General features: G+C 35.6%; 2 protein-coding genes across 3 annotated transcripts in view; one reads left to right on the top strand and one right to left on the bottom strand.

Annotated features, from left to right (window-relative positions):
• Positions 1 to 8,866, bottom strand: part of LOC144978350 (uncharacterized) — a 30,320-nt gene extending 21,454 nt beyond the window's left edge. The window contains exon 1 of the mRNA XM_078924269.1: positions 8,633 to 8,866. The gene's annotated coding sequence lies outside the window, so the exon portion shown is untranslated. The remainder of the gene's footprint in view (positions 1 to 8,632) is intronic.
• LOC144978352 (lipase maturation factor 2-like) overlaps positions 1 to 26,451 on the top strand; it is a 59,314-nt gene extending 32,863 nt beyond the window's left edge. The window contains exons 8-17 of one of the 2 annotated variants that reach the window (XM_078924277.1): positions 14,747 to 14,885; positions 15,481 to 15,642; positions 17,609 to 17,714; positions 18,226 to 18,325; positions 20,198 to 20,313; positions 21,869 to 22,002; positions 22,476 to 22,588; positions 23,486 to 23,604; positions 24,545 to 24,644; positions 25,448 to 26,451. In XM_078924277.1, coding sequence (XP_078780403.1) covers positions 14,747 to 14,885; positions 15,481 to 15,642; positions 17,609 to 17,714; positions 18,226 to 18,325; positions 20,198 to 20,313; positions 21,869 to 22,002; positions 22,476 to 22,588; positions 23,486 to 23,604; positions 24,545 to 24,644; positions 25,448 to 25,612 — 1,254 coding nt within the window. In that variant the 3' untranslated portion in view covers positions 25,613 to 26,451. Of the gene's footprint in view, positions 1 to 14,746; positions 14,886 to 15,480; positions 15,643 to 17,608; positions 17,715 to 18,225; positions 18,326 to 19,092; positions 19,221 to 20,197; positions 20,314 to 21,868; positions 22,003 to 22,475; positions 22,589 to 23,485; positions 23,605 to 24,544; positions 24,645 to 25,447 lie in introns of both variants that reach the window. The other variant, XM_078924276.1, reaches the window with a different exon arrangement.
• The last annotated feature ends 614 nt before the right edge of the window (positions 26,452 to 27,065 follow it).

Raw genomic sequence — 27,065 nt, 5'->3', positions numbered from 1 at the left:
GACCTGTACTTGTGTCTGGATGAGACAATTTGGTGATCTCAAACTAAGTACACTGATAGTGTGCTCTTGGAATCTACGTTCGTTCTCTATTTGAACTAATTCCCTTTTGTCTTACTTATTCTTAGGCGCTTTGATTGTAATTGTAACATTCTTTACTATCCCATTTTCTTCTTTTTTACTGACGCTGAAATGACCTAAATGTGTTGCAAGCGCTATAAACCCCTTAAAAACACAAAACAAGTAGCCGAAAAGGTGGAATAACGAGACAGCAATATTATGAAAAAATATATTGTGAATATTTGTTGGTCTGTAATCGACATGTTGTGAGCGGTATATTGATTATATTGGTGGTTTACTGCAGTTTTTGACGAATTTCATGGGAATGAGATCGCACTGGTGAGAGTATGGGGGATTGTGTACGTCCCTTAACCTGGTGAGAGTATGGGGGATTGTGTACGTCCCTTAACCTGGTGAGAGTATGGGGGATTGTGTACGTCCCTTAACCTGGTGAGAGTATGGGGGATTGTGTACGTCCCTTAACCTGGTGAGAGTATGGGGGATTGTGTACGTCCCTTAACCTGGTGAGAGTATGGGGGATTGTGTACGTCCCTTAACCTGGTGAGAGTATGGGGGATTGTGTACGTCCCTTAATATGGTGAGAGTATGGGGGATTGTGTACGTCCCTTAACCTGGTGAGAGTATGGGGGATTGTGTACGTCCCTTAACCTGGTGAGAGTATGGGGGATTGTTTATTTCCTTAACCTGGTGAGAGTATGGGGGATTGTGTACGTCCCTTAACCTGATGAGAGTATAGGGGATTGTGTACGTCCCTTAACCTGGTGAGAGTATGGGGGATTGTGTACGTCCCTTAACCTGGTGAGAGTATGGGGGATTGTGTACGTCCCTTAACCTGGTGAGAGTATGGGGGATTGTGTACGTCCCTTAAACTGGTGAGAGTATGGGGGATTGTGTACGTCCCTTAACCTGGTGAGAGTATGGGGGATTGTGTACGTCCCTTAACCTGGTGAGAGTATGGGGATTGTGTACGTCCCTTAACCTGGTGAGAGTATGGGGGATTGTGTACGTCCCTTAACCTGGTGAGAGTATGGGTGATTGTGTACGTCCCTTAACCTGGTGAGAGTATGGAGGAATTGTGTACGTCCCTTAACCTGGTGAGAGTATGGGGGATTGTGTACGTCCCTTAACCTGGTGAGAGTATGGGGGATTGTGTACGTCCCTTAACCTAGTGAGAGTATGGGGGATTGTGTACGTCCCTTAACCTGGTGAAAGTATGGGGGAATTGTGTACGTCCCTTAACCTGGTGAGAGTATGGGGGATTGTGTACGTCCCTTAACCTGGTGAGAGTATGGGGTATTGTGTACGTCCCTTAACCTGGTGAGAGTATGGGGGATTGTGTACGTCCCTTAACCTGGTGAGAGTATGGGGATTGTGTACGTCCCTTAACCTGGTGAGAGTATGGGGGATTGTGTACGTCCCTTAACCTGGTGAGAGTATGGGGGATTGTGTACGTCCCTTAACCTGGTGAGAGTATGGGTGATTGTGTACGTCCCTTAACCTGGTGAGAGTATGGAGGAATTGTGTACGTCCCTTAACCTGGTGAGAGTATGGGGGATTGTGTACGTCCCTTAACCTGGTGAGAGTATGGGGGATTGTGTACGTCCCTTAACCTGGTGAGAGTATGGGGGATTGTGTACGTCCCTTAACCTGGTGAGAGTATGGGGATTGTGTACGTCCATTAACCTGGTGAGAGTATGGGGGATTGTGTACGTCCCTTAACCTGGTGAGAGTATGGGGGATTGTGTACGTCCCTTAACCTGGAGAGAGTTTGGGGGATTGTGTACGTCCCTTAACCTGGTGAGAGTATGGGGGATTGTGTACGTCCCTTAACCTGGTGAGAGTATGGGGGATTGTGTACGTCCCTTAACCTGGAGAGAGTTTGGGGGATTGTGTACGTCCCTTAACCTGGTGAGAGTATGGGGGATTGTGTACGTCCCTTAACCTGGTGAGAGTATGGGGGATTGTTTATTTCCTTAACCTTGTGAGAGTATGGGGGATTGTGTATGTCCCTTAACCTGGTGAGAGTATGGGGGAATTGTGTACGTCCCTTAACCTAGTGAGAGTGTGGGGGATTGTGTACGTCCCTTAACCTAGTGAGAGTATGGGGGAATTGTGTACGTCCCTTAACCTGGAGAGAGTTTGGGGGGATTGTGTACTCCTTTAACCTGGTGAGAGTTTGGGGGATTGTGTAGTCCATTAACCTGGAGAGAGTTTGGGGGATTGTGTACGTCCCTTAACCTGGTGAGAGTTTGGGGGATTGTGTAGTCCCTTAACCTGGAGAGAGTTTGGGGGATTGTGTACGTCCTTTAACCAGTTAAGTTAACTGTCGTACTCTTTAAACGTTTGGCCAGAAAACTCGTCCTTCAGATATCGATCGAAATAAATGACCATTATCTTGGCTAAAACTCTCTAACCTGGGACTTCGCGATGTCATTTAAATCAATCGATATTTGAAGAACGAGTTTTGTGGCCAAATTTTAATACGTGCCTCGTGCCTTTCTAGAGTACGGCAGTTAACTATTTAAAAGAGGAGCTTGATTGGACTCTACATATGAAGCACGAGAATCAAATCCCAGTTACTGCTCTCTTTAAAAAAAAAAAATAACAAAAAAAAAAAAACAAACAAAAAAAACAAAAAACAAACCACACACACACAAAAAAAAACCCAACCTCCCCCCCCCCTCTCTCTCTCTCTCTCTCGCTCTCTCTCTCTCTCTCTCTCTCTCTCTCTCTCTCTCTCTCTCTCTTCTCTCTCTCTCTCTTCTCTCTCTCCCCCCCCCCCCCAAAAAAAAAAAAAATTCTCCAAAAACTTAACAACAGTTAGATGTTGAGTTATAACCAAAGAAAGATGGAGGTGAAATCATTTTTTTTAAAAAGTAGATTCAGTCTTGCTTTAAAAGGGTTTTTGAATGTGTCTTTTTCTTGACATTGTATGGCATTGTCTATTTAACGAAATGGAAAAACAAAATCAAAGAGACAAAACCTCTCACTCCACCTCCTATTCCTCATTCTTTTACCTGCTCTCCCCTAATAACAAAATAAAATTGCCAGCAAATATTTACCAACTCTGACAAATTATGAAAACAAAAACAAAAACAAAAAATTTAGCATTTCGAAATATTTTTGTTTGTTTTTGTTTTGTTGGAACGTTCGTGTTTTAAAACGCTGACGACGTTTCGATCCTTAAAAAGTATTGGTTGTTTTGATAGGCAAACATGAATACATTTTCTCTTTCTTTCTTTCATTCTTTCTTTTCTTTTTTTTTTTTTTTTTGAAATTGTTTTCATTCTTTTTCTTTTTTTTTTTAGTACGTAATATTAATTATTCTAAACAGTCAAGAGCAAAGTTCTTTCCGCTATTCCTACCAGTTTAATCCTGGCATAATATCGGTAACAAAAGCAGGACATTTCAAGTAAGAAAACCTGGAACGAACGGCGTATTTTATGCGATAACACTGATAAAACGCATTTTATTTTTTAAAAATATGGCCAGAAAATGTTTACCACTACCAAAAATGGTGGTTAAATTAGTTAAGATGTCAGGTCAACCTCTTGAGCAAGTCTCAAACCTGACCCCCCCCCCCCCCCCCTCTTTGACGCTCGGCTATGTGATCTTATGGTATGACACTCGCTTTCGCATCGAAATGTCCTGGGTTCGAGCCTCGCTCGTCGCATAGTTGAGTCCTTGGAGAAGGCTCTTTACTCACATTCTCTCGCCGTACTCAGGTGTAAAAATGAGTACCTGGCCGTTAACAGCGTTGTCTCTGTCCTAAAAAAAAAAAGTGTCATGTCCCGTCATTCATTTTATATGTCGTTGTTGGCTAGGGACCCCTTCCTTGTAAAGCGCTTTGAGCACTTTTGAGCAATTTATTATAAGAGATCAATTTATTAACTTAAGTCTTAACGTTTGAGACTTTTTGACAAGAAAGGGTAGGATGGGGGGGGGGGGGGGGGGGGGGGGGTCGTAATCGATATCGATATTTGGAGCAACACAATTATTATCTGACCAAAAAAAATAATTGAGCATTTATATAGCGCAATATCCACTTAACGTGCTCAATGCGCTTTACAAGGGGTCCCTGGTCAACAGCAACATTTAACATGTAGGACGAGACATGACGCCTGTTAGGCGATATTACAATTTTTCGGACAAAGACAACGCTGTTAACGACCAGGTACTCATTTTACACTTGAGTACGGTGAGAGAATGTGAGTAAAGAGTCTTTTCCAAGGACTCAACTATGCGCCGAGCGAGGCTCGAACCCGGGACCTTCCGATCCGAAAGCGAGTGTCATACCACTAGACCACATAGCCGCACAAAATGATGAAAAAAAAAAAAAAAAAAGGAATGTCTTATCAGTGCACGGTAGTTTTATTGTCATTGTGTGGACGATAGTCCCGAGGTTTGATTTGCTTCATTAGTTCTTCATAAAACACGATACGCGTGGTAGAACAACGGACCGAGATTGTTTTGTCCCCGTGTTATTCTACAAGTTTTTGAACCACTGTCAATAATAGGCAAAATATGGCTCTATAGACCACTCAGGGTTGTCAATGTAATAAAGAGGTAACGGAAATAAATAATCTCTAGATTACATTTGAATGATAAAAAAAAAAAGAAGAAAATAATAAATTATTAAAATATAGTTTTGAATTGAAAGTCAGGTCTGTCCTGTCTGTAGCATTTTATGTTTTATATGTGACTTGAATGATATTGTGTGTGTGTGTGTGCGTGCGTACGTGTGTGTGTGTGTGTGCGCGCGTATATGTGTGTGTGTGTGTGTTTGTGTGTGAATGCATTTGAGTGTGCTTAATTGGCACATCTAACACCAGACCTGCCAGACATATTTCATATAACTAACTCTCTGTATGTGTTTTTTATTTCAACAGTTTCTATACCAACCCAAAAATACAGGGTTGAAACCATTATTCTTTTTATAAATATTCTTGATAAAGAGCTTAGAAAAAGTTGGAGCGTAGGGTCTAGTTATATTTATAATAAGACCCATTTCTGAGATATGCTATTTCCCTCTTTTCTGCCTTTTTTAAAAAAAAAACAAGAAGATTATTTACATCAGTATTTGTACCTATATATTATATATATTTTGTTGTTGTTGTTCTGTTATACTTAGTCCATACTATTTTTGACACTTCTAGACACTTTCTGCTAACCCGATGTTGCCCGGCCCTCTGATTATCATTTGTGTGTGTTTGTGTGTGTGTGTGTGTGTGTGTATGGAAGGGGGGAGGGGGTCTTTTTAAAAAAAAATAGTCTTGTACCATTTGAGCCACATGGACTGATGAAGGTTATCATTTCTTTAAATATTTGCATCAATTTATTTTGAAAATTGTTCTTTAATCCTTTATAATAATATTGTAATCATTACACATGTAATAATATGGCTCATCCTAGCGTGTTTACATGTCGTGTAGTGCGTATTTTAATTCAAGATCGGTACAAGGATAATTTCAAGTACATTCAAATCGTCCTATGATATAATAAATAACAATGTGAAATTGAATGTAAACTTCAATTTAATTACGAAAACAGATAGAATGGACGTTTCGGGTTTCCCCCTTTTCAACAAACAGGATGAATGAAACACTACATATGAATGAGATGATGTGGTAGTGGGGTTGTTAAGATGAATAAACAAAACATTGATGGGCAGGCCCATCACTCACCTTCGGATCACGAGGTCTTGGGTTCGGGTCCTACTCTGAGCGGCACACAGTTGAGTCCTTGACAATTACTCACATTCTCTCACCGTACTCAAGTGTAAACTGAGTACCTGGTCGTTAACAGTGTTGTCTCTGTCTAAATAATATAAATATGTAATATATCCTTCTATATGCGTCAGTCATGTCTTATCCTACATGTTAAGTGTTGCTGTCGATTAGGGGCCCTTTGTGAAACGCTTCGAGCACGTTTAGAGGATATTGCGCTATAGAAAAGCTCTAGATATTTTTTTTTTTCATGTTAATCATTTTAATCTTTGCAAAGGTGTCCAAGTCCAATTACCGTTTGGAAAGTTGTTTTTTTTAGAATGCGAAATAGGCCACTTGTCCTTAAAACCGAACGATTAATCACAAAGTCTCATTGATTTGGTCCCAAACATTCCACATTAATCTGGTTAAGTCCAAGACAAGCATACAAGTAGCCCGGACCAAACAAACGTGTTTTATCCCAGCATTTGTGGCAATAGGGTTTTAACAGCCTATATTTGAACAATGGATTTGGCCAGTTATGATTATAATGGTCTCCGTTCTACGATATAGTATAGATTATTGTCTCTGATTTCTCTTGCTCAATTTGACAATGAATGGCGTCCACATACCCCCCTCTCTCTCTCTCTCTCTCTCTCTCTCTCTCTCTCTCTCTCTCTCTCTCTCTCTCTCTCTCTCTCTCTCGGACAAATGATAAATCATTGAAAGCGCACAATATAGGTATGGCTTGAGGGAGCACTAGGGTGGGGTTCATTGGATTAATAACCACCTTTGATATTATATATGCAGTTCTCCTTTTTTTTTTTTGGTTTATCAATTTTTATATTTTTAAAAATATAAGCATATAAGCGGTTGGTGTGTGCAGTTATAATCCGGTAAAGAATGGGAAACAATATGGTTAAAAAAAAAGTTAATCTTGCCATGAAAACTTTAAGCCACCTGGTTTTCAAATAAAAGTTTACACGTATATGCTTCTGTAATGTGCCGTTTGTTTAATGGCGGGGAATTTATGTTACATTATAAAACTATTTATCGTCGGATCGTTTTAATGGTGGAGTTCTGTACCTCTAATTTCCATTCTGTCAACTGTGTCTGTAATCTTTGATCTGTTGTAGGTGTAGACGTAATGCTTACCAAAGTGTCAAAAATAATGATTGTTTGAATAACCAACATACCCTCGTCTGGGTTTGAAATGCCCCTATCGTAGGAGGTGTGTTTGTGTTTGATTAATATTTCGTGTCTCAGGCATTGTAGTTAAGTCCATGTCTAAAAGGATCGAAAATAATAATTACCGATGGAAAATATTTTTTTAAAATGTTGATTAAATTGAAAAGAGAAGATGATGGGGAATTTTTGCGTTATAAAGGCAAATCCCTCATTTAGCATAGGAATATTTATAAGACACCCTACCCCAATTTGTCAAAACGTCTTTAAACCCGAGACTTCTTAAGGGGATGATAATATTCTTTGTTGTTGTTGGTACTGTTGATGTTGTTGTTGTTGTTGCTGCTGCTATAGTAAAGTTGTTTCTGCTGTTGTTATTTTTAAGGTGCACATTATGGATTAGGTATCTATTCCTTCACTGAAGTTAGCCGTGTCGAATAATATTATTATAATATCGACATGCGTACTTCATGTTGGATATTCTTACTGCTTACATATTACATGCATTATCTTTAATATGTGTGGAGAGAGAGAGAGAGAGAGAGAGAGAGAGAGAGAGAGAGAGAGAGAGAGAGAGAGAGAGAGAGAGAGAGAGAGAGAGAGAGAGAAGGGGTAGGGGTGGTGGTGTTATCTGTATTTGAGCAAAAATAATTGTGATATCAAGTCAAAGATTGATTGTCGAGAGGCATTTGTGACTCAGTTATAATAATATGGTGTCTGTAACAAAAGCAAGCGCAATTGGGCGTTGTCAGTGACCAGCTGGTTGACGTGACTCTGGCCCTGGCGTCGTATCCTTGGGTAAAGCATGAATGAGTACATAAGCTACAGGCAGTGAAACGAGCACAAGCAAAATTGAGGGGGGGGGGGGGGGGATGAAATAAATATAATAGAGTATCATTGGTCTTAAAATTTATTTTTAGAAAATAAAAGAGATGGGAGAGTTTTCTTGTTGTCAAGTTTTAGTTAGTCGTCGTCGTCAAACATTAAAAGGGGGTGGGGGGGGGGGGGGGGAAGATGAGTATATGAATAAATGAATAAATAAATGATTTAGCTTCAGGTAAATAGATAAGTATGTAGATAGCATATATATGGATTGATAGATGGATAGATATGAATTAAGATATTTTCCATGATATTATAGTCTACAGCTACATCTACATGTCGCGCAGTCTTGATGCCACATTTGTATCATAACACGATTTATTAGATAGATAGATAGATAGATAGATAGATAGATAGATAGATAGATAGATAGATAGATAGATAGATAGATAGATAGATGATAGATAAGTAAATAGATAAGTGAATAGAAAAGTAAATTGTCAAAAAAGAAATGAAAAAAAAAAATATATGTTTTGATGATGTGTGTTTAGCCAAAATACCCACACGATCCGCCAGCTGGATATAACGTACCAACACACAAAACTATGTGTAACCTGGAACGTTTACAGTCTGATAGAATTTAGTGAGAACTACTCATAAAGATGGCTGGTTAAAAACAATAACAAAGAGCAGAGTGACTTCTATATATTATGAAAAGCATGTGTTAATCCGTATCTAAAACTTGTTTTATTAGGCTGAAATGTTTAATTTTTATTTCTCTCTCTTTCTACAAATATTGTAACATGTACATAGTATTGGTGTATTAAAATGGTATTACTTACATGTATTTATTTGTTTTGATAATCCAATCACTGATGGAATTGCGTGCATGTTGTTATCAAACGCCTATGACAACATGTGACATGGATGTTTTATTGTACGAGTTTACAGGTAGCAATGCCTTGTTCAAAGCGTACGTCCTAGGTCTCTATGATCATCAGCCAGTCAAGACGAACAGAAACCCCAATCACCGTAACAAATCTCTACCCAGTATACACACACACACACACACATACACAAACACACACTTTTGACGGAAGCTTTTTGGGACCGTGTTGCCACATTGGGTTAGAATACAGCCACAATAATAATATAAATGATGAAGATGATGATGATGATAATAATAATAATAATAATAATAATAATAATAATAATAATAATAATAATAATAATAATAAAATATTAAATAACGATGATGATGATGATGATGATGATTATGATGATGATGATGGTGATAATGGTAATAATATTACCGTAGTTTTAAATCAATTGGGCAGTTTTAAGGGTCCTGAATCAAATACAGATAACACCGCTCTTCTTTTAAGCGTATTTACTAACTAGCGCATTTTAGTGATAAGTAAAGTTTAAATACAATTCTGCAAAGCCTATAAGGAATTGTTCGCTATAGAAATTGGAATAAACTCCTCCCCCGAGGGACCACTTTTTAATTAAAAAAAAAATGTTTTCTATGTAAGGGCTGTCTATCTATATTCAGCATTGAAAAGAACGCTCACGATGATTGTAACTGAAGGTGCGGTCAGATAGCTAGACAAGTAGATTGGTAGAAGGAGAGAGAGAGAGAGAGAGAGAGAGAGAGAGAGAGAGAGAGAGAGAGAGAGAGAGAGAGAGAGAGAGAGAGAGAGAGAGAGAGAGAGAGACCCCCTCTCACAAAAAGACCCAAAACACCCCCCCCCCCCCCCCCCCCCCAATCCAAATAAAAAATAAATAAAAAACAACAATAAAACCAACAACAACAACAACAAAAAAAAACCTCAACAAAATTGCACTTAAAAACACAGTAAGCTCTTCGAAATAAATAATCTAAGGTAAACATGAGCGAAGAAATTGATTTGGCTTTTACAACTATGGCACCTCATAGCATTGGGTCATCTTTCTAGTAGAGTTAGATTTTAAAAAAATAAATAAATAACTGAATTATTTTAGTCGTACTTTGATCAAAACATGGTGTTATTTTATTGGCCATACGGATCTCCACAATCTGGCAAGTTGTAATGCAGCGGATTATAGAATGTCGGAAGAGGGCGGCGGTAATACCTAGTCACTGGAGTATATCGGCTTTCTGGCTTGTCTGAAATTTTTGTCAAACATGGAACAAGAGCTGCGATATAATATAGACAGACTACTTATTGTATGATATTTTATTGAAGGGTTTATCGGCTGTGATCTCACGTCTGAAACAGAAAAAAAAAAAAAGAAAAAGAAAGATTAATAACACCCCCCCAAAAGACTACTCAGAACGCTGTCGCAAACACGTTTTGTCAAAGTAGACAGAACTCGAAGAGTTTCAAAAGACTAAGTTTCAAGTGGTTGTTCTGATTTTATATTTACTTTTTACACTCACCTTCCGATTTCATCTGCTTTCTTTTATCTGTGTCTTTTATCGGGGGGACAGCGTGGCTCAGCGGGACGGTCTTTGTTTCGTACCCGAAAAGTACCGAGTTCGATCACCCGCCGCTGCGCTTTGCAGCCTTGAGCAAGTGACCTCGCCTTAGCTCAATTTGCGGCGCTACACTGCGGCTGACGCCTGGGTTATTCCAGTCTTCCCTTGGAATAAACCCAAGAGACAAATTTCGTTGTTGTTGTTGCCGTCGTCTATTGTATACGTTTCCCACTTTTTCCCACCTGTTCTTCCAAAGACATTGGGTACTGGGCCTGTTAAATTTGGCGAAACGTACTTTACGATAGCAGTGCTCTTGTATTACTCGCTGACAGAACGTTGGACTTTGAACTTAAAGATTAGTACATTGAAAGTAAAAGAAAAGGGGAGATGTAAATAAATAAGTTTGTTTTTACTTATTTATCAAGCTTTCAATTCCACTGGTTATTTTATATTATTATTATTATTATTATTATTATTATTATTATTATTATTATTATTATTATTATTATTATTATTATTATTATTATTATTATTATTATTAGTATTATTATTATAACTGGAAAATGTAAAACAGTTCATATGCCCTGGCCTTTAGTCCGTCCTATTTTCAGCTTCGCCCTTGATGAAATGAATTTCCCCTATCTCAATAATGATACAGTGTATTATCAAAATGGTTATGAGGGTTTTATGCTGTCCCGGGACATTGTTGGGGGTCGAGGGAAGCTATTTGAATAGCTAGTCTGTGGGATTAGGTGAGAATGAATTTTATATCTCTGTCAACATGGAAGGGCATTGATGAATGGTCGACATGATATTAAAAGGAGAGTGAAAATGAAATCTCATGTCATTTAGTGCTTTCTAGTCTAGTGTTCTTCGATTTAATTTGATGTGGCGTCTGGAAGTTGTGAAGGGCGTGGTCTTGTTCAACTGCTATGGAATTATTATTTGTTTTTATTGTTTTTAAGGGTTTTACGGCGCTTGCAACACATTTAGGTTATATCAGCGCCAGATGGAATTATTACATTGCCTTTGAAACAAAACAAAACAAAGCAAAAAGGTGTAGTTTTGAAGGTAAATCTAAGTTGTAATTATGTTGAAGAGGTGTGTGTGTGTGTGTGTGTGTGTGTGTGTGTGTGTGTGTGTGTGTGTGTGTGAATGAGTTCACCGATTTGCCTTTGAGAAAAGGTTTGGGTTGGGGGGGGGGGGGGGGGGGGGGGTTGTGGGTTATTAACATCATCACAGCTGGACGTCTTCAGCTCGTCACCTTTATTAAAGACCCAGCCGTTGGTTATAAAATATTCTGCTCTTATGAAAGCCTTTTAAAGACTTCAGAAATTATATCCTTTCCTTTTCTTCCAAGAGCGAACTCGATTTTGTTGGAAATCCTGTATGGTATTAGACTTTCTATAATTTTTAATTTCTTTAGATGTTTTATAAGCTACTGTAGCTAAAAGCTCTTTTATTGAGGCATATATATTTTGTTAAAATTTTAATTCATGGTACTACCCCCCCCCCCCCCCCCCCCCCCCCCCCCCCAAAAAAAAAATGGAAATTGCAGATGAGCAATTTTTGAAAAAGTAATCAATAATGGTAGTATCAAAATTCTCAGTTTATTTCACTGACAATTGTTGGTATATATTATATATTGCGAAAGTGATATATTATAAATGCTAGTTAAATTTTCATTCTGAACGAATGGTGAAGCATAATGAGGTATGCTTCTTTTTGCACCCCCCCCCCCCCCCCCCCCACACACACACACACACACACACACACACACACACACACACACACAATCAAAACAAAACCAAACAAAAAGCCCAAAAAACCCCAGAAAAAAATTACCAAACAAACAAAAAAAAGAAAGATAATAATTTATAATTTATTAACTATTAAATTTCAAATGAAAATTATGTGTTGGTTACAATGTGGAGGAAGATTTTCAAAATATGACTGTTTTGAAATCAGTATGTGCGGAGGGACAAATTGCAAAGTCAGAGGCACCTTAATTATTTTTCTTTTTTTTTTTTGGATATGCAATATTGACAGTAAAGCTCAAGTGTCTGACTGAGTCAGTCGATTTTTATGAAGAAGAAAAAGAAGAAAAATATATCAGTTTAGAATGCAACGACAGAATTTCATCCATAAGAGTATGGTGTTATAAAGGTAAATAGTTAATATAAAGAAACAAAAGAAAAAGACAAACAAACACCCCCCCCCCCCCCACACACACACACAAAACAGAACAAAACAAAACAAAAGCATTTGCTCCATTCTGATGTCAAATTATAATGGTTATGTTTCTGTTTTCATTGAGCTGGCAACGTTAATAAAGAAAAAAGTTTTTAGTTTTAATTGATGGATTTTGGAAGATTTTAAAACATTTGTTTTAAAATTAATAAAAGCCGAGAACACTGATATAGCGCACGTCCTCAGATTTATCATTCACAAAGCGTGCCGCAATTCCTTATATTTACCCAAACAGCTTATCAGGCGCCTTAAGAACTATTACCCTTACAATATCCACTGCTGCCTATAACTTGATACTCGTTAGAACCTGAATCAGGTGATGTGTGTAAAGTGCCTTTCCCAAAGAACTGAATTGTGTGATTGTCACTCATCCAGTCTGTAGTCATGCCCAACAGTGCTTTATGAAAGGAAGCAACCCGTGAATATGTTTGGATAACCTTTCAAGCAGTGATATTCCTTACCATTTGAGAATGAATTGATTTTCTGAAGAAAATAAGCCCTAGAAAAGAGGCACACATAGAAATCGGAAGGAGGTACCTGACAAGAAAAAGAGGAATGTGTGAACATTATTTTGATATTTTTTTTTACAGGTGTCAAAGCACACCCACACATAAACATACGATGAGAAAAGTCAGTAAATTCATTAAAAAAAATTATGTTTTGCTTGATTTGTTTGAAATGTATCTTAATGTTGTTTGGTTTGGCTTTTGTTTGTTTTTTATTTTATTTTTTTGTTTGTTTTAATCTTTAAAACCATTTTTTAAAAATGTTTTTGCTATTTCACTGGTTTTTATCTCTGATTTTCTTCTTTTTTGTATTAATTATACTTTTGTTGTTTGATTGATGTTTACTTTTGACATTTTAAAAATTGAATCAGTTGATTTAATTATGTCTAATTTTAGTTTGTAAGAGAGTGTATTTTATTTAAAAGAAATGCATTAATTTTACAACTTATCAGAAGTACCCAACAACATGACCGTGCTTGACACTTTAAAATAAGTCATGAACGATCACATGTGCGATACATATATATTTTAAAAAAAATAGAAATAGATATAAACTGAATGAGGGTTGTGTGATACATAATTGTACAAGGAAAATTTAGAATAGAATATAGAAATTATGAATTTTAAAATGCTTTTTGATTTGCAGACTTTTCAAATGTTTTATTTATGAGGGGGGGGGGGGGGGGGGGGGGGTGGCTGGGGGTTTTAGTCTGAGAAATGACATTCGTTTTCCTTAATACATTTTAAACATTAAATAAATAATCAAATTTTATTTCTTAGGCTCTAAATTCCAAATTCTATTTTCAGTTTCTGATTCACTCCTAAGATAATACCAGACCTTGGATCACAAAATACAACTGTTTATCTACACCGTATTTTAGACCAGTCTTCAATTATTTTTTTTCAGACAGAATAAACTAAACATTAATATACATAAGTTTAAGTATAAGTTTAAAGTTGATAATATTCTGTTGGAAAATGCTACGAATATGTTAAAAACAAAAACAAATATACCCCCCGATAAAGATTTGAGAAAAATTGCTGCGCGCTTTACACCATTTAAACCTGCCATCTGTTTTTATTTAGAGAGAATTTATGAATCTGAAGCTGTATTGCTTTCACTGCTCTCTTAGTAAAAGATGATAAGATATGATGTTAGTTTAGAGAATAAAATTGAATCTCACGTGTTAAGGTTTAATATAATCGAAGAACATCAGGTTTCAGAGGGCTGATGAAAAAGAGATTTAGAGAAGCTCGATTGACAATGTCTGCAACAGATGTGACACTTGATGATGAGGATGGATATGATGATGATGATGATAATAATACAACTTTATGGTAATATGACACTGGTTCAGGATCGGTAGGTCCCTTATTCAAGTCCCACTATGGGCGATGCAAAATTGAGTCTTTGGAAAATACTTGACTAAACTTCTGTCATGGCACTAGGTGTAAAATAGTACCTACCTGGTTGGTAATAGCATTGTCCTTATAGATTAAAATAAAATTTTAAAATGGTGATAGAGCCTCACAGGTGTCGTGTCTCATCCTACATGTTTTGTGTTTATGTTGGCTTGGGATCCCATGTAAAGCCATTTGAGCACATTTGATATTGCTCTATAGAAAAGCTCAAGTTATTGCGAATGTGATGGAAAATAGATGTGTATACTAATCACTAATCTTATACTCTGCATACTTTCGTCATGTTTATTTTCTCTCTTTCCTACTCTCATTCCCAGGTGTTACTGCAGATGATGATAATTATCACCGGCAACTACAATTTTTTCAACCTACTTACCATCACCCTCTGTATATCCCTGCTTGACGACTCTTTCTCTCTCTTTTCTCAACCACCGAAACACCAAACAAAGGGTAAAGGTAAGGAAATTAACCAATAGATAGATCGATTGATAGATAAGTTGGTTGGCAGGTTTGAGGATATATAGAAATATGGATAGAATGCAATCTGCAGACTACTATGTCTTAACATGCTACATCTCATCATGCAGGGCAACTTGGCATAAACTTATAAAAGTGAAGGGAGATTATATTGCATCAAAAGTGCTCTAACTACGAATGTAGTTTGATAGATAGAAATATAGATAGATAGACAGATAAATTGACAGACAGATAGACAGATAGATAGGCTGATTGATAGATTGGCAGATAAGTATATTGTGAGGTAGGTAGAGAGATTGATCAATAAATAATGAATAAACAAAGAGATAGATATGTAGGTAAGGAGGTAGAAGAGCATGTTAGCAATTAGGAAGATTATGAAAAAGTTTGGAGAATTTATTGTTCACTTCAGGAGATTTTTTAACATATATAACTAAACAGACAGACAAAGATAGATAAGTAAGTAGATATGCATGTAGGTAGGTAGCAAGATTGTCAAAAGATTTGTAGATCGTTTTTTTCTCTTTACACTTCCATTATTTCACCCACAATTCTTCTTTATCAATTCCAACAGGCCGCTCCAACTCTAAATCGACATCTGACATGTTCAGACCCATCCTGTCCCTGTTTACGGGTTTCTTGATCCCTTTGGCAGTGATTGGGTTCATCGTGTACAAAAGCATCACTTTATTCTCTCTGAATATAGGACCAGGGTACTCTGTTCAATCAAAAATAGGTATGTATAGTCAGAGTAGCCAACTCCTGCTTTTTACCTGGGTTTATCCCGGGATTTAAAAAAAAAAAAATGGGTCTTTTAAGAATCCAGTCAGGATCTTCAATTTTTTTTCTTTATCCCCTTTATTTTCTTCCTTGGCAATTCAGAGATGTTTACTCATGTAATTTAGGTAATTTGTTTTCTTTTGTTGGTTTTATTCCCTGTGTGTGTGCGTGTATATGTGTATTGTTTTGTTTTTTTAATGTTGACGATGGAAAAAAGTTGATTTTATGTAACAGTCCTGGATTTTTGAAAGTCTAATTCTGTTATACTGACATCTTTGTCATTAACTTGAAATAATGTCTTGTTGAGGAAAATGAATAAAAAAAAAAAAAATTAAAAAATAATGATAATAATAGAAATAGAAACAATCAAAATTTAGTATTTCTGTTCATTTGACCTTGAATTCAATTTCGATGTCCAGTTTACCCTGAGGTGATTCAAGATCAAGTTCCTAGATCACATTTCAGGATGGAAATGAAGAAGTAGAGATCATCCATTCTTCCTTTACTATAATTCTTATAAGCAAATCTCATATAAGAGCACAAATTTGCGGGTGGTTGGATGGGAGCATCACCCTTGAATCATATACCTATGATGTTCGCATGGGTGTACGATCCGATAGTGATGTCGTTTCTTCTTCTCTTTACTAGCCTATCCTGCTTCTTTGGTTTGTGATTGTATTTTGACAGGGGATATTTTTTTCCTGTAAATCCTCTGCCTCTTTGTTCTTGGTTATTTATAATTTAGCTTATGATATCTTTAGGTTATGCTTTTGATTGACATTTGTACTATTTTTGTTAGATTGCTTGTTTTTTTTGTTTCAGCGGTCTCTCATATAACCTCAATTGTGTTGGAAGAGACCTAAAGCAACAAACAAACAAACAAAAGAGCACAAATTCACACATATTTTTTGTTTTTAATTTCCTAGACTTTTATATTTATTACTTCCTTGACTCCCCTGTCCCCATTTCTCCTTCCCCACCGTTTTCTATATGTGACCACGCTTTCCAGCACAGCATTTGAAAATAAATTTTAGTAAAAATGGAGATACATAATTTTATGTAGTGCATGGCGCAGCATGTTAATCTAATTATAGTGAAAATGGATAGGTATGAAGTATGCCATAAAATCTTATATGGCCCAACTATTCACAACAATGTAACCCACAGCCTATAGCTGGTACTATGTCGGGGCAGGCTAGATATAGATTTGATATCAAAAAGTAATCCGCAATACAAAATGTTGCATTCTTCTATTGCAATTCAAGCTTATTCCACCCTGACAAATATATATAAAATGAGTAAAATCAACTTGCATTTCGTTCAACAATACAACCGTTTGGACACCGGGGCATCTCTTCATTTGTCAGTTGTGCCATCTTCTTTGTTGGAGAGTTGATCCGTGGTTCATTTTGAGTTTTGTGTGGTGTGTAAAGGCGCGTAAAGGAGCAAAACGGTGTGAATGGATGTGTACGTTTTTTTAAGTCATGAAAAAAAGAAACGGGATGAGAGGAGGGGAGCTGTTACATTGGAAGGGATAGTGGGGGAAGGGGGGGGGGGGGGGGAGGAGGAGTAAGGAATATATATATATATATATATATATATATATATATATATATATATATATATATATATATATATATATATATATATATATATATATATATATATATATATATATATATATATATATATATATCTAGTCAGGGGAGCGAATGCTCTAAACAATATTGTAGAAGTTGATGATATTTTTCTTGAAATGTTTTATAAATAGCTCCTTTTATCAAAAAGGTGAGCACTATTATTTCATGGTTTTGTTTTTATAATATATATATAAAATGAAATTGAAGCACCAATTCACAAATGTTATTTAAAAGCTGGGTTATTTTTTGTTTCTTTTTGTGATGGTGTCTTTTTTTTTCCAGCCTTCACAGATGCAGAGTTTTTCAAATGGCTGGAGCAAGTCATGCCCTATACCATTTTGATAGGGGCTGTGTCCTTGGGTCTTGAGATTCTACTGTCTTTTGGAAGGTAGCTGACTCTGCTAAGGACCTTTACTAACTAGATGTTTTTTCGGTTGATATATATAAAATATATTATTTTGATAATAGTAGTAGAGGTAGTTGCTATAGATAGTTCGAAGATGACGTCACTCAGGTCTTTGTTATTGCTTTTTGGCCATCCGCGTTTATGAGTAATGCTCACTAAACTGTATTAACCAGACTATAAACGATCATGGTTACACACAGTTTTGTGTGTTGGCCAGTTATACTTCCGGATGGCAATGTTGTGAACTTCTTAGCCAAGTGCATTCTATCTATAGTTGTAGTAGCAGTAGCAGTATCTTAATTATCATCATCATCAGTAGTAGTAGTAATAGTAGCAGTAGTAGTGGTGGTGCTCAATCACTCACAAGTAGTCGTTGAGTTTTAGTAGCAGCGCCAGCAGTAGTAATGGTGGGGGTGGTTCGTTGAGTGTATTCAAATTTTTAAAAAAATGTTTATCTCAATAGCTTGATGAAGTATTTTAATTCTTCAAACAGGAGTTTGGTTGAGGAAAAGGGTATAGCCCGCAAAGCTTTCTGTGTTTTGGGCACAGCTGTGTTTGGAATGGTAGCCATCTTCATGTTTACCATCAGTTTGGTAAGTTTGAACGACCAATGCAATTTTCACGTAAAGCAAAATAATTAAAGAAGAATTTTAAATTGTATGATTGAATTTTATAGCTTTTTTTGTCTGTCATAAGTGGGGAGGTGCAGAAAGTAAAATAAAGTGACTAAAGTCATTTCTTTACTCTCTCTCTCTCTCTCTCTCTCTCTCTCTCTCTCTCTCTCTCTCTCTCTCTCTCTCTCTCTCTCTCTCTCTCTCTATCTCTCTCTTATGTTTTGCATTCATTTGATTTCAGATTAAGTGCATGGACTGACACAATTGATTTGTTTGTTTTTTAAAAACAATTTTTTGTCCAGTATTTTTTAATTTAACTTTTTCAGATTTTACTGAAATGACCTCACAGTTCTTATATTTTTATTTTATGAATTTTCGTTTGAAGAGTTTATTACAAAATTTTCAACGAATTGTTTATTGATTTCTTTGACAAATTTTGGAAAATTCTATGCTCTTCTGCTTGTGAGTCAAGCATTCTGCTTATAAAGAAATAAAAATGTACCCCCCCCCCCCAGCCTAAAGAGGCTGGATGGCTGAGTGCACAAAGCATTACATGAAAACTATGTTCTTGCTTTTGGTATCTCGCCTGGCTCCTTGGACAAGAAATTTAACTCCTATCTATATTTCCATTTGGGATGCTTCACTGTACCTGAATACTTGAGTTATATCCGTGAATCAAGGGAGGTTCATTTATTATTTTATTTTATATTGATAATGAAATTCCCCTAACTCATCCACCACATCAGGTCTCTTTTGTCACACCACTGGTCAAGTCTGGTTCATCGTCAAGTCTGGTTTTACCTAAGAGTGTCCACAAAGCCCATGGTTTTGGGCGACCCTTCCACATCACCAATTCATATGGCCTGTTTAGGAGGTTGTCTGCCCCCCCCCCCCCCTCTCTCTCTCTCTCTCTCTGTCTCTATCTCTCTGTCTTTCTCTCTCTCTCTCTCTCACTCTCTCTCTTCCTCTCTCTCTTTCTCTCTCTTTCTCTCTCTCTCTCTTTCTCTCTCTCTCTCTCTCTCTCTCTCTCTCTCTCTCTCTCTCTCTCTCTCTCTCTCTCTCTCTCTCTCTCTCTCTCTCTCTCTCTCTCTCTCTGCTAACTTATTTTATTTGTTTTTGTTCATGTTTTTTGTGTGTCTTTTTTTTGTTTGTTTGTTTTTGTTTTGTTGATGATGTATGTTTTTGCACATGTAATTTTCTGTGAATGCTCGTTTGTGCTGAAGTCATCTTATCTTTCATGATTTGTCATGTTGTTACCAGATTTGGAATTTCTAAGTTTTATGATTGTGGATTCATTTTCATACTGTATTCGACTGGTTGTTTCTATTGCTTTTATTGTGGATATAGGTTCTCATCCAACTATCTCGTTGTATTCTGTCATTTTTCCCCCCAAGCTTTACCGTTATTTTATGAAATGGTAAATTTGCATGTAGTTCTCAACACTGTCTATATTCCATCTGTCGATCTCTGTCTGTTAGCGTTATATTTTTGTATTGAAATTGAGGATGTGATCATTCCATGTATTGGTGTTGTACCGTCATTTGTGAAGGGATCACCATTCATCGTACTTTGACTGTTATCCCATTCTCTCTCAGTTGTTCCAGTTTTTTTTTTGGTTTCAGTAGGTCAAACAAGATTTCTGTGGAGAACATTTTGGTATGAATTATTATCTAACATCTCTGATGAGAACCAAGCCACTGCAGTAGACTCCCATTTTCAAAACTTGTTTCAAAATTTTTATTCCCAGCTCAGCATTTGTGATCCGAAATACATTACCAAGGGATAGGAATAAATATGACAGTTGTTAATTATTATCCTATTTGTCTTCTATCTCTTCTTTTTTTTGTCCAGATTCCCCATAGCGAGGTGGATCAAACGACTTTAAACAGTCTACCCAGGAATGCCAAGAATTGGCATCGGCAGGTTGAACCATTCCATCTGACCAATGCATATGGCTTGTTCAGGATGTAAGCCGAATCTGATTTTCTTTCTACTTTCACATCTGAGATTCTATGTGCTGTATTGTTGTTTCTGGACACTCAAACATCAATGTTCATTCATAATTTTCAAAAATATTTGAGGCATCATCCATTCCTTGTGTTTTTATATTAAGGTTATTTCTTTAAACTTCAATATAGAAACTTGGCCACTTTCCATATTATCCGGAGTTGGATAAGGGCTCTTTCACATATTTATTGTTAATTGCAAAATGATATTGAAACAAGTGCTACTCAAGTGAGTGCATATGCTTTGCATTGAAGGCAATGTGTCTTGGGTTTAAGCTTCATTTATGAAACTTTGTTTTTTCTTTATACAAGATTACTTACCCCAAGTTTGCTTACTTTTACAATATGAATGATTGATATCCTAATTGTGTTTCATTGATAATCTTAATGATTTCATAAGTTTGTTTTGTTTAAAAGTGACACATTCAATTACAATTTGTAAGCTTTCAATTATGTCAAAATATGTTCAGTTTTTTTTGTTTCTCTACTTTCTTTTGTCCATCAGGTCATGAAAGATCAAACATAACAGTATAAACAGTATGAATTATTGACGCAGTATTCCAGTTTAACCCATTAATGGAGCTCGTTTTATTTAACCTAACATCATGTCGCAATCAGATCTTAGCTTTGAATGAAGCCTTAGATATATTGCTATTTCTATTCTCTTGATAATGTTTTAGTTTCCAGTTATAACCAAGCTGAGAAAATATTGGAAGTGAAATCATGATTTGGATTATATAAAATCTTGAGTAAAAAGGGTTAATTTTGTTAGATGAGCGTCAGCATTGATGATATTGATTGGGGCTTGTGTTTTATAATTTGATTATACTCTCGAGATATAATTGAAGTTGTTGTTTGTGACCACAGTTAAAAAGATATGTTGTTTCTCTTTTACATTCGATAACATGTGGCTTTTTGTTTTGTTTCGTATTTTGTTCGTGTTTTGTTTATGTTTAAGTTTGTCAGTTTATTTTTAATTTTTAAAGATTTGATTGTTAATTTGTTTTTCAATTCATAATTTGTGATATTTAGTTATTAGACTTATCCATACAAATGGGTATTTTTAAAAAAGCAAACAATCAGGTTCAAAACAGTAAGATGTGAATAGCTTAATTAAAGTTTCTTTTTACAAATTGGAAACCATGTTATTAACTCCTCTACAGATGTCTTTCTTTTACCCATTAAGTTAAATGATTGTTTTCAGATGTTTTCCATTAAACATTTTTTTTTAGATAAGAACACTCTCTTGTTTGATGAAGCACTTACTAAAATATAATGGAAACCTTACACAAATCTAGTTTTATTGCAAGAATTCTGCTAAATCCGAATCTTTTATTACATAGCTTCCCTTTATTGTATTATTATTAAACAAAATAGTAAAAATGATACATTAAAATAAATTAATGTTTGAATTAGAATAAAGTCTGTGCTGTTTTGTATACAGCCTTATTCATATTCCAACAGTGATCAATACAATGTAATTTATTAGAATTTGTATTGTCCATTACGTTAACAGGATGACTGGGGTTGGAGGTCGTCCAGAATTGGTGTTAGAGGGTCATCCCTCTGACCGTAAAGCTGAATCAGGATGGAAGGAATATGACTTTTTGTACAAGCCTGGTGATGTTATGGCCTCACCACCTGTTGTTGGTAAGAATTTCTCAAGAAGAAAAAATAATGTAGCCATTTAAAGCTATGGGATTTTGAAATTTGTCAAATTTTTCCCCTCTAAAAACACTGAAACAATCAGTAAATGCCCAATTAATGAGATTTAGTCTATTTTTTAAAAACATTAAAAACTCTTTTAATTTAATCTTAATTTACATAAAGTTGAAAATCGTATCCCAGTCATTGCCAGGTATCAGGAGACTAATAAAAAAATGAATGTATATTAACTTAGGTCTTTCACTCACCCCGTATTGACATTAAAATACAGTCAAATGATTAAATGAAGAAGAAATAAGAAAAATTCTATTTTAAAGTGTAATCAATTACATATTTAGATCGTAAGTCATTCCTGCCTTTTATCCTAGCAAATTGTTCTGTATAAGGTGTAATTGTTAATTAATCAAAGAATTCCTTAAAATGGCAACTTCACCATTGTGATAATTGATATATTTCAGCCCCTCACCAGCCTCGTTTGGACTGGCAGATGTGGTTTGCTGCCTTAGGAAATTATCAGAACAACCCTTGGTTACTCAATACAGTGTACAGGCTGTTACAAAATAAAGAGGAAGTAAGCTGATTCTCCTCCTCCTCCTCCTCACCTAAATTTGGCAACTTTATTTTCTTCACCCCCCTATTCACCTAAGTTTTCTAAGTTTTGTATCTCATCAAAGCCTTAAAAACTAATTCAACTTTCCGGTGCTGGTGAATATCAGAAAACAGCAATAAAGAAAAAAATGAAATAAATCTGGGTGTACTTTTCCTTGTTGGCAATAGCAGAAAGAAATGTGACTGTTGCAGCTGTTTGGTATACCACGACTGGAATTTATTTAAAACATTAGTGGACTATTATGAATGAACATGAGGGTAAGCAACAGTCATAGCTTTAATTATTCTACACATATAAACACAAATATGCCTGAGGTTCAAGAATATAAAGAAAAAAAAAACCTGTTTGCAAAACTGGCTAGTTCTGGTTTCAGTTAAATAATGCTTTCATCAAGAAAATAATTGGTTCCAATTTTGTTTTGGTAAATGAGTAATCAGCCATGGAATGCAAATGTTCTAGTCTAGCCATAGTGCTGACCTTGATCATGAAAGATAATATTTCTGGCTAAACATTTGATTCTTTAAATTAAGTCTTAATCAATTGTGTTGGACATAGAAACAGGGCTAGAACCAGAAACAAGTCAACGAATCTGATTGATAATCGTGTTTATCGTTGTAGGTTTGAGAGATAGTAAGGCATTGGCAACTTGCCATGGATTTCATGAAATTTCCTTGAAATTGGAATACAGGCCGTTTGGGGGCATTTCCATGCCCTTCTATTGCTTTACCACCAAAAGTGACAGTTTTAACAACATAATTGGTTTGAGCATGATGGCTTTGATATAAATGTTTTTTTCACTTGCAACAAACAAAACAAAAACGTGAAAAATGGATCTTTTTTTTTCTTTTTTTTTTCCAGGTCCTGCAGTTGATGGGCACGAACCCATTTCCTTCTAAGCCTCCTAAGTTCATACGTGCTACTCTGTACCACTATCATTTCACAACTCCTAAGGACTGTGCAAAACTCAAGGAGAACTGGTAGGTGACAATGTTTTTTAATATTAGATTTTTTAAAGAAATGTACATAGTGCATTTTCATGGCTTCATAATGCTTCATTTATTCATCCAGCACGCTTATGCAGCCAAATTTCCATTTATGCAGTAAAACTTGCTTGTCACGCATCCTTTTTTTTGTATAACCATTCTTACAATATCTGTGACTGCCCATAGCCATTTCAGTCTGAAGTGAGGAATTGAATGTGCTCAAGGACACGGTGCGGGGACCAGAATTTTGTGATCATTGTCACCCATCTGAGTTCTTACCTAACTCATTATTGCTTAACTTTGTTGCAAGATGAGATTTAATGTTGCTGAGTCACTGATGCCATACTGGATGAGGGGTGAAGATCTGTGTGACTGTTTTGTGAATGTTTATTCCTGAAGTCAAAGCCGTTTTAAGTCCAATGGAAAGTTGATTTTACCAGGTGTATTATCACTTACTCACTTAATACTCTCTGTGTTGTCTGGTGCTTGTGAATGTAAATGTTGCTGCTCGAAGCTCGAAGAAATAAATAACAATGTGAAATTGAATGTAAGCTTCAATGTAATAGACGAAAACAGATAAAATGGATGTTTTGGGTTTCCTCTCTATCAACAAAACAGGATGAATGAAACACTACAGACGAATGAGATAATGTGGTAGTGGCATTGTTAAGATGAATAAACAAAAATCATTGATGGGTTAGAAATAGCATGCTCCTTTGTAAGGAAGCACGGATTAAAGTAGAACAATAGATATTTATAAAAGGTGTGCAATTAATTAAATCAAAAGAGGGGAGGCGGGGAGGAACTGTGTAATGCAGGATACATTGATCCATTTTCACCTTCTTAATGCCATTTGATCCTTTGTGCAAACTTTTTGTTCTAGCCCTAGCTCGAACTTTATGATAAATTAAAATTTGAAATTCTCCATTTGCAGTGCTTGGTGGACCAGAGAGAAGAAATCAGAATACCTCCCTCCCATATCCATTCAAGACAAGTCCTTTGTCGACTACCTGAAACACTACAAATTCTTGGATGTAAGTGATATTTTTTTCTTAATCGGTTTTTAAAAAAAAACATTTTGTGATTGAACATAATCAAGTCAAATGTTTTCAATCATATTGCTTTTTTCAACTGACTTGTCTTAACAATAAGTCCTTGCTTAGCGGGATTAAACGTTTCAAAGTCCTAAATAAATATACTTAATAGGTTTTATTTAATCAAAGATGACCGTGTAACTCTGCAGATAGAGCCAAACATTTGTAATTCTAGGAATTTTTCTTAATGATCTGATAATCAATTTTCCTCTTTTCCATCTAGCTTCGTTTCTTTGATATGGAATGACGCGATGGTCTTGGACCTCTCTTTGTTCCATTTTAACAATTCCCCTTGTCTTGGGTTGTTTTTTTTAAAGAAGGGAGGGGGTTGTTTTGTTTGGTTTTTTTTTTCATCATGATTGAAGACATCTATAATCTTATGTGTCACCACTCATGAAGTAAATATACATGACCCCTCGCTTCAAAACAGCATTATGTTGGGGTAAACAAAACAAAAAAAACAAAACAAACAAAAAATCCAAAAAAGGGATTTAAAGGTTAAAATGGCAGAAAATGTTAAATTTTAGTTGTTTTTTTCTTTCCTCAGTTTAAGAAATTATATTGTCTTCTCAATTTATCATAAAAACTAAATCCAAGTCTGAAATGTTAACCACCATGACATAATAATGATACCATTTTGATGCTGTGGATCACATATAATGTGTACTTTTGTAATGTTTTAATTTTTTTTTTTTTAAATTTTAATTGAAATTGTCTCCCTTCTTCCCCCCCCCCCCCCCCAGGAAACTGGCAAAGATTCAGCTCCAAAAATGCAAGCCCCATCCTGGATGACCGATTGCTTAATTTGGGTGCGACAGACAGTTGGACAGCCGGAGGGATTCAACTTTGTGGTCTCTGTGTTTGGGTCTGCCATCCTAGCAATGTTCTTGAACAGAGCTCTCTTTTAAAAAAGAGTCTTTAGAGGTGACATGCAGTGGTAATTTTGGTCAATTTTGGCACCCAATTCCAAAATTGTGTGTTGTTTATACTGTAAGACTCCTCCTACGGATTTGAATAAAGAGCCAAGAGATTATAGACTAGACATTTATATTTAAAAATTACCCAAGCTTTTTTTAAAATTTTTATTGTTCTGATTTTTTTTTGTCTTGAAAATTGTCAAATGACATACTTTTTCATATTTATGATTGAAAAAACATCCCGCATCTCAAAAAGCTTGGATATTTATTTTGATAATGTAATAATCTATCATCATACATATTTTACATGTTATTTGTTTATTAATTTTTGAGTCTTGTCTTTTTAAAAAACGTTAATAATTTGAGATGGCTGCCAAACAGTTTCAGTTTCCATGGCAATGGGTGATATTTGTTCATGTTGTGTCCATTTTTTTTTTATCTCATTGAGTTGCTACCTATTACTTCTATTAGATGATATCATCATTATTATGAAAATTAAAAAAGATAATTTTACAACTGCATGTCCCCTAAACTCTTTATTTTAAAGGCAGGATTGAATTTCTATCAAATAATCTTTTTTTTAAAAACTTACTTCATTGATAATTTAAACTGCAAGCCTTACCATTTTTACCAAAAGAGTTTAAACAGCAGTGTGGTGTAGAGGTATGGTCTTGGACTCTCAACATGACATAAATTAGGTTCGAGCAGGCGATTTGACACTAAGAAGGGATATCCTTAAAATAGCTATTTTGGATCCATTTTCCTCATCAGAGAATGGGATTATGTTCAGATTTTGTTCTGGTGTAAAACAGCATTTTCTTTGATCAAAATTTGCTCTTGCATCTAACAGACTGACGTGGCATCTGTTAATTGTTGCTCTGTTCCATCATCAGGAGATTAAAAAAAAAAAAAAGTTTTGTAAAGCACTTAGAGCATGGTGGTTACTATGGGTAACTACAATATAGGATGAAGTCTAAGTTACATAGCTGTTCCTGCACTCATGGTATAATATAATAATAATAATAATAATAATAATAATAATAATAATAATAATAATAATAATAATAATAATAATAATAATAATAATAATAATAATAATAATAATAAAAATGACTTGTTGAGCGCTTTCCATGAACCAAACATCTCAAAGCGCTTAATATGTCTGAAATCAGATTTTCCTGCCATTTAAAGATTTACCATTTAAGTGGAAATTAGAGATGAGGCTAAGATTAAAGGTCATTTATGCAATGGATATTGCCTACACTTTGTCAATGTGTAAAGAAGCTACACAGAGTACTCTTCAGGTGCAAGTTTTGATAATGTACCAATATTGTAATAGTTGTAATTTAAGCGCTTAGAGTCTGGTGTCTCGGAGTTATAGCGCTATATAAGTTTTCAGCATTATTATTATTATTAGTATTCAAATATTATAACCTTTTGAGAT

The sequence above is a fragment of the Berghia stephanieae genome, chromosome 8 (assembly GCF_034508935.2).
Source record: "Berghia stephanieae isolate SIO BIC M18660-M18661 chromosome 8, UCSD_Bste_1.3, whole genome shotgun sequence".
Classification (NCBI taxonomy): Eukaryota; Metazoa; Mollusca; class Gastropoda; order Nudibranchia; family Aeolidiidae; genus Berghia; species Berghia stephanieae.
Note: the sequence above shows the minus strand (reverse complement) of the source record. Positions and strands in the feature narration are given on the sequence as shown.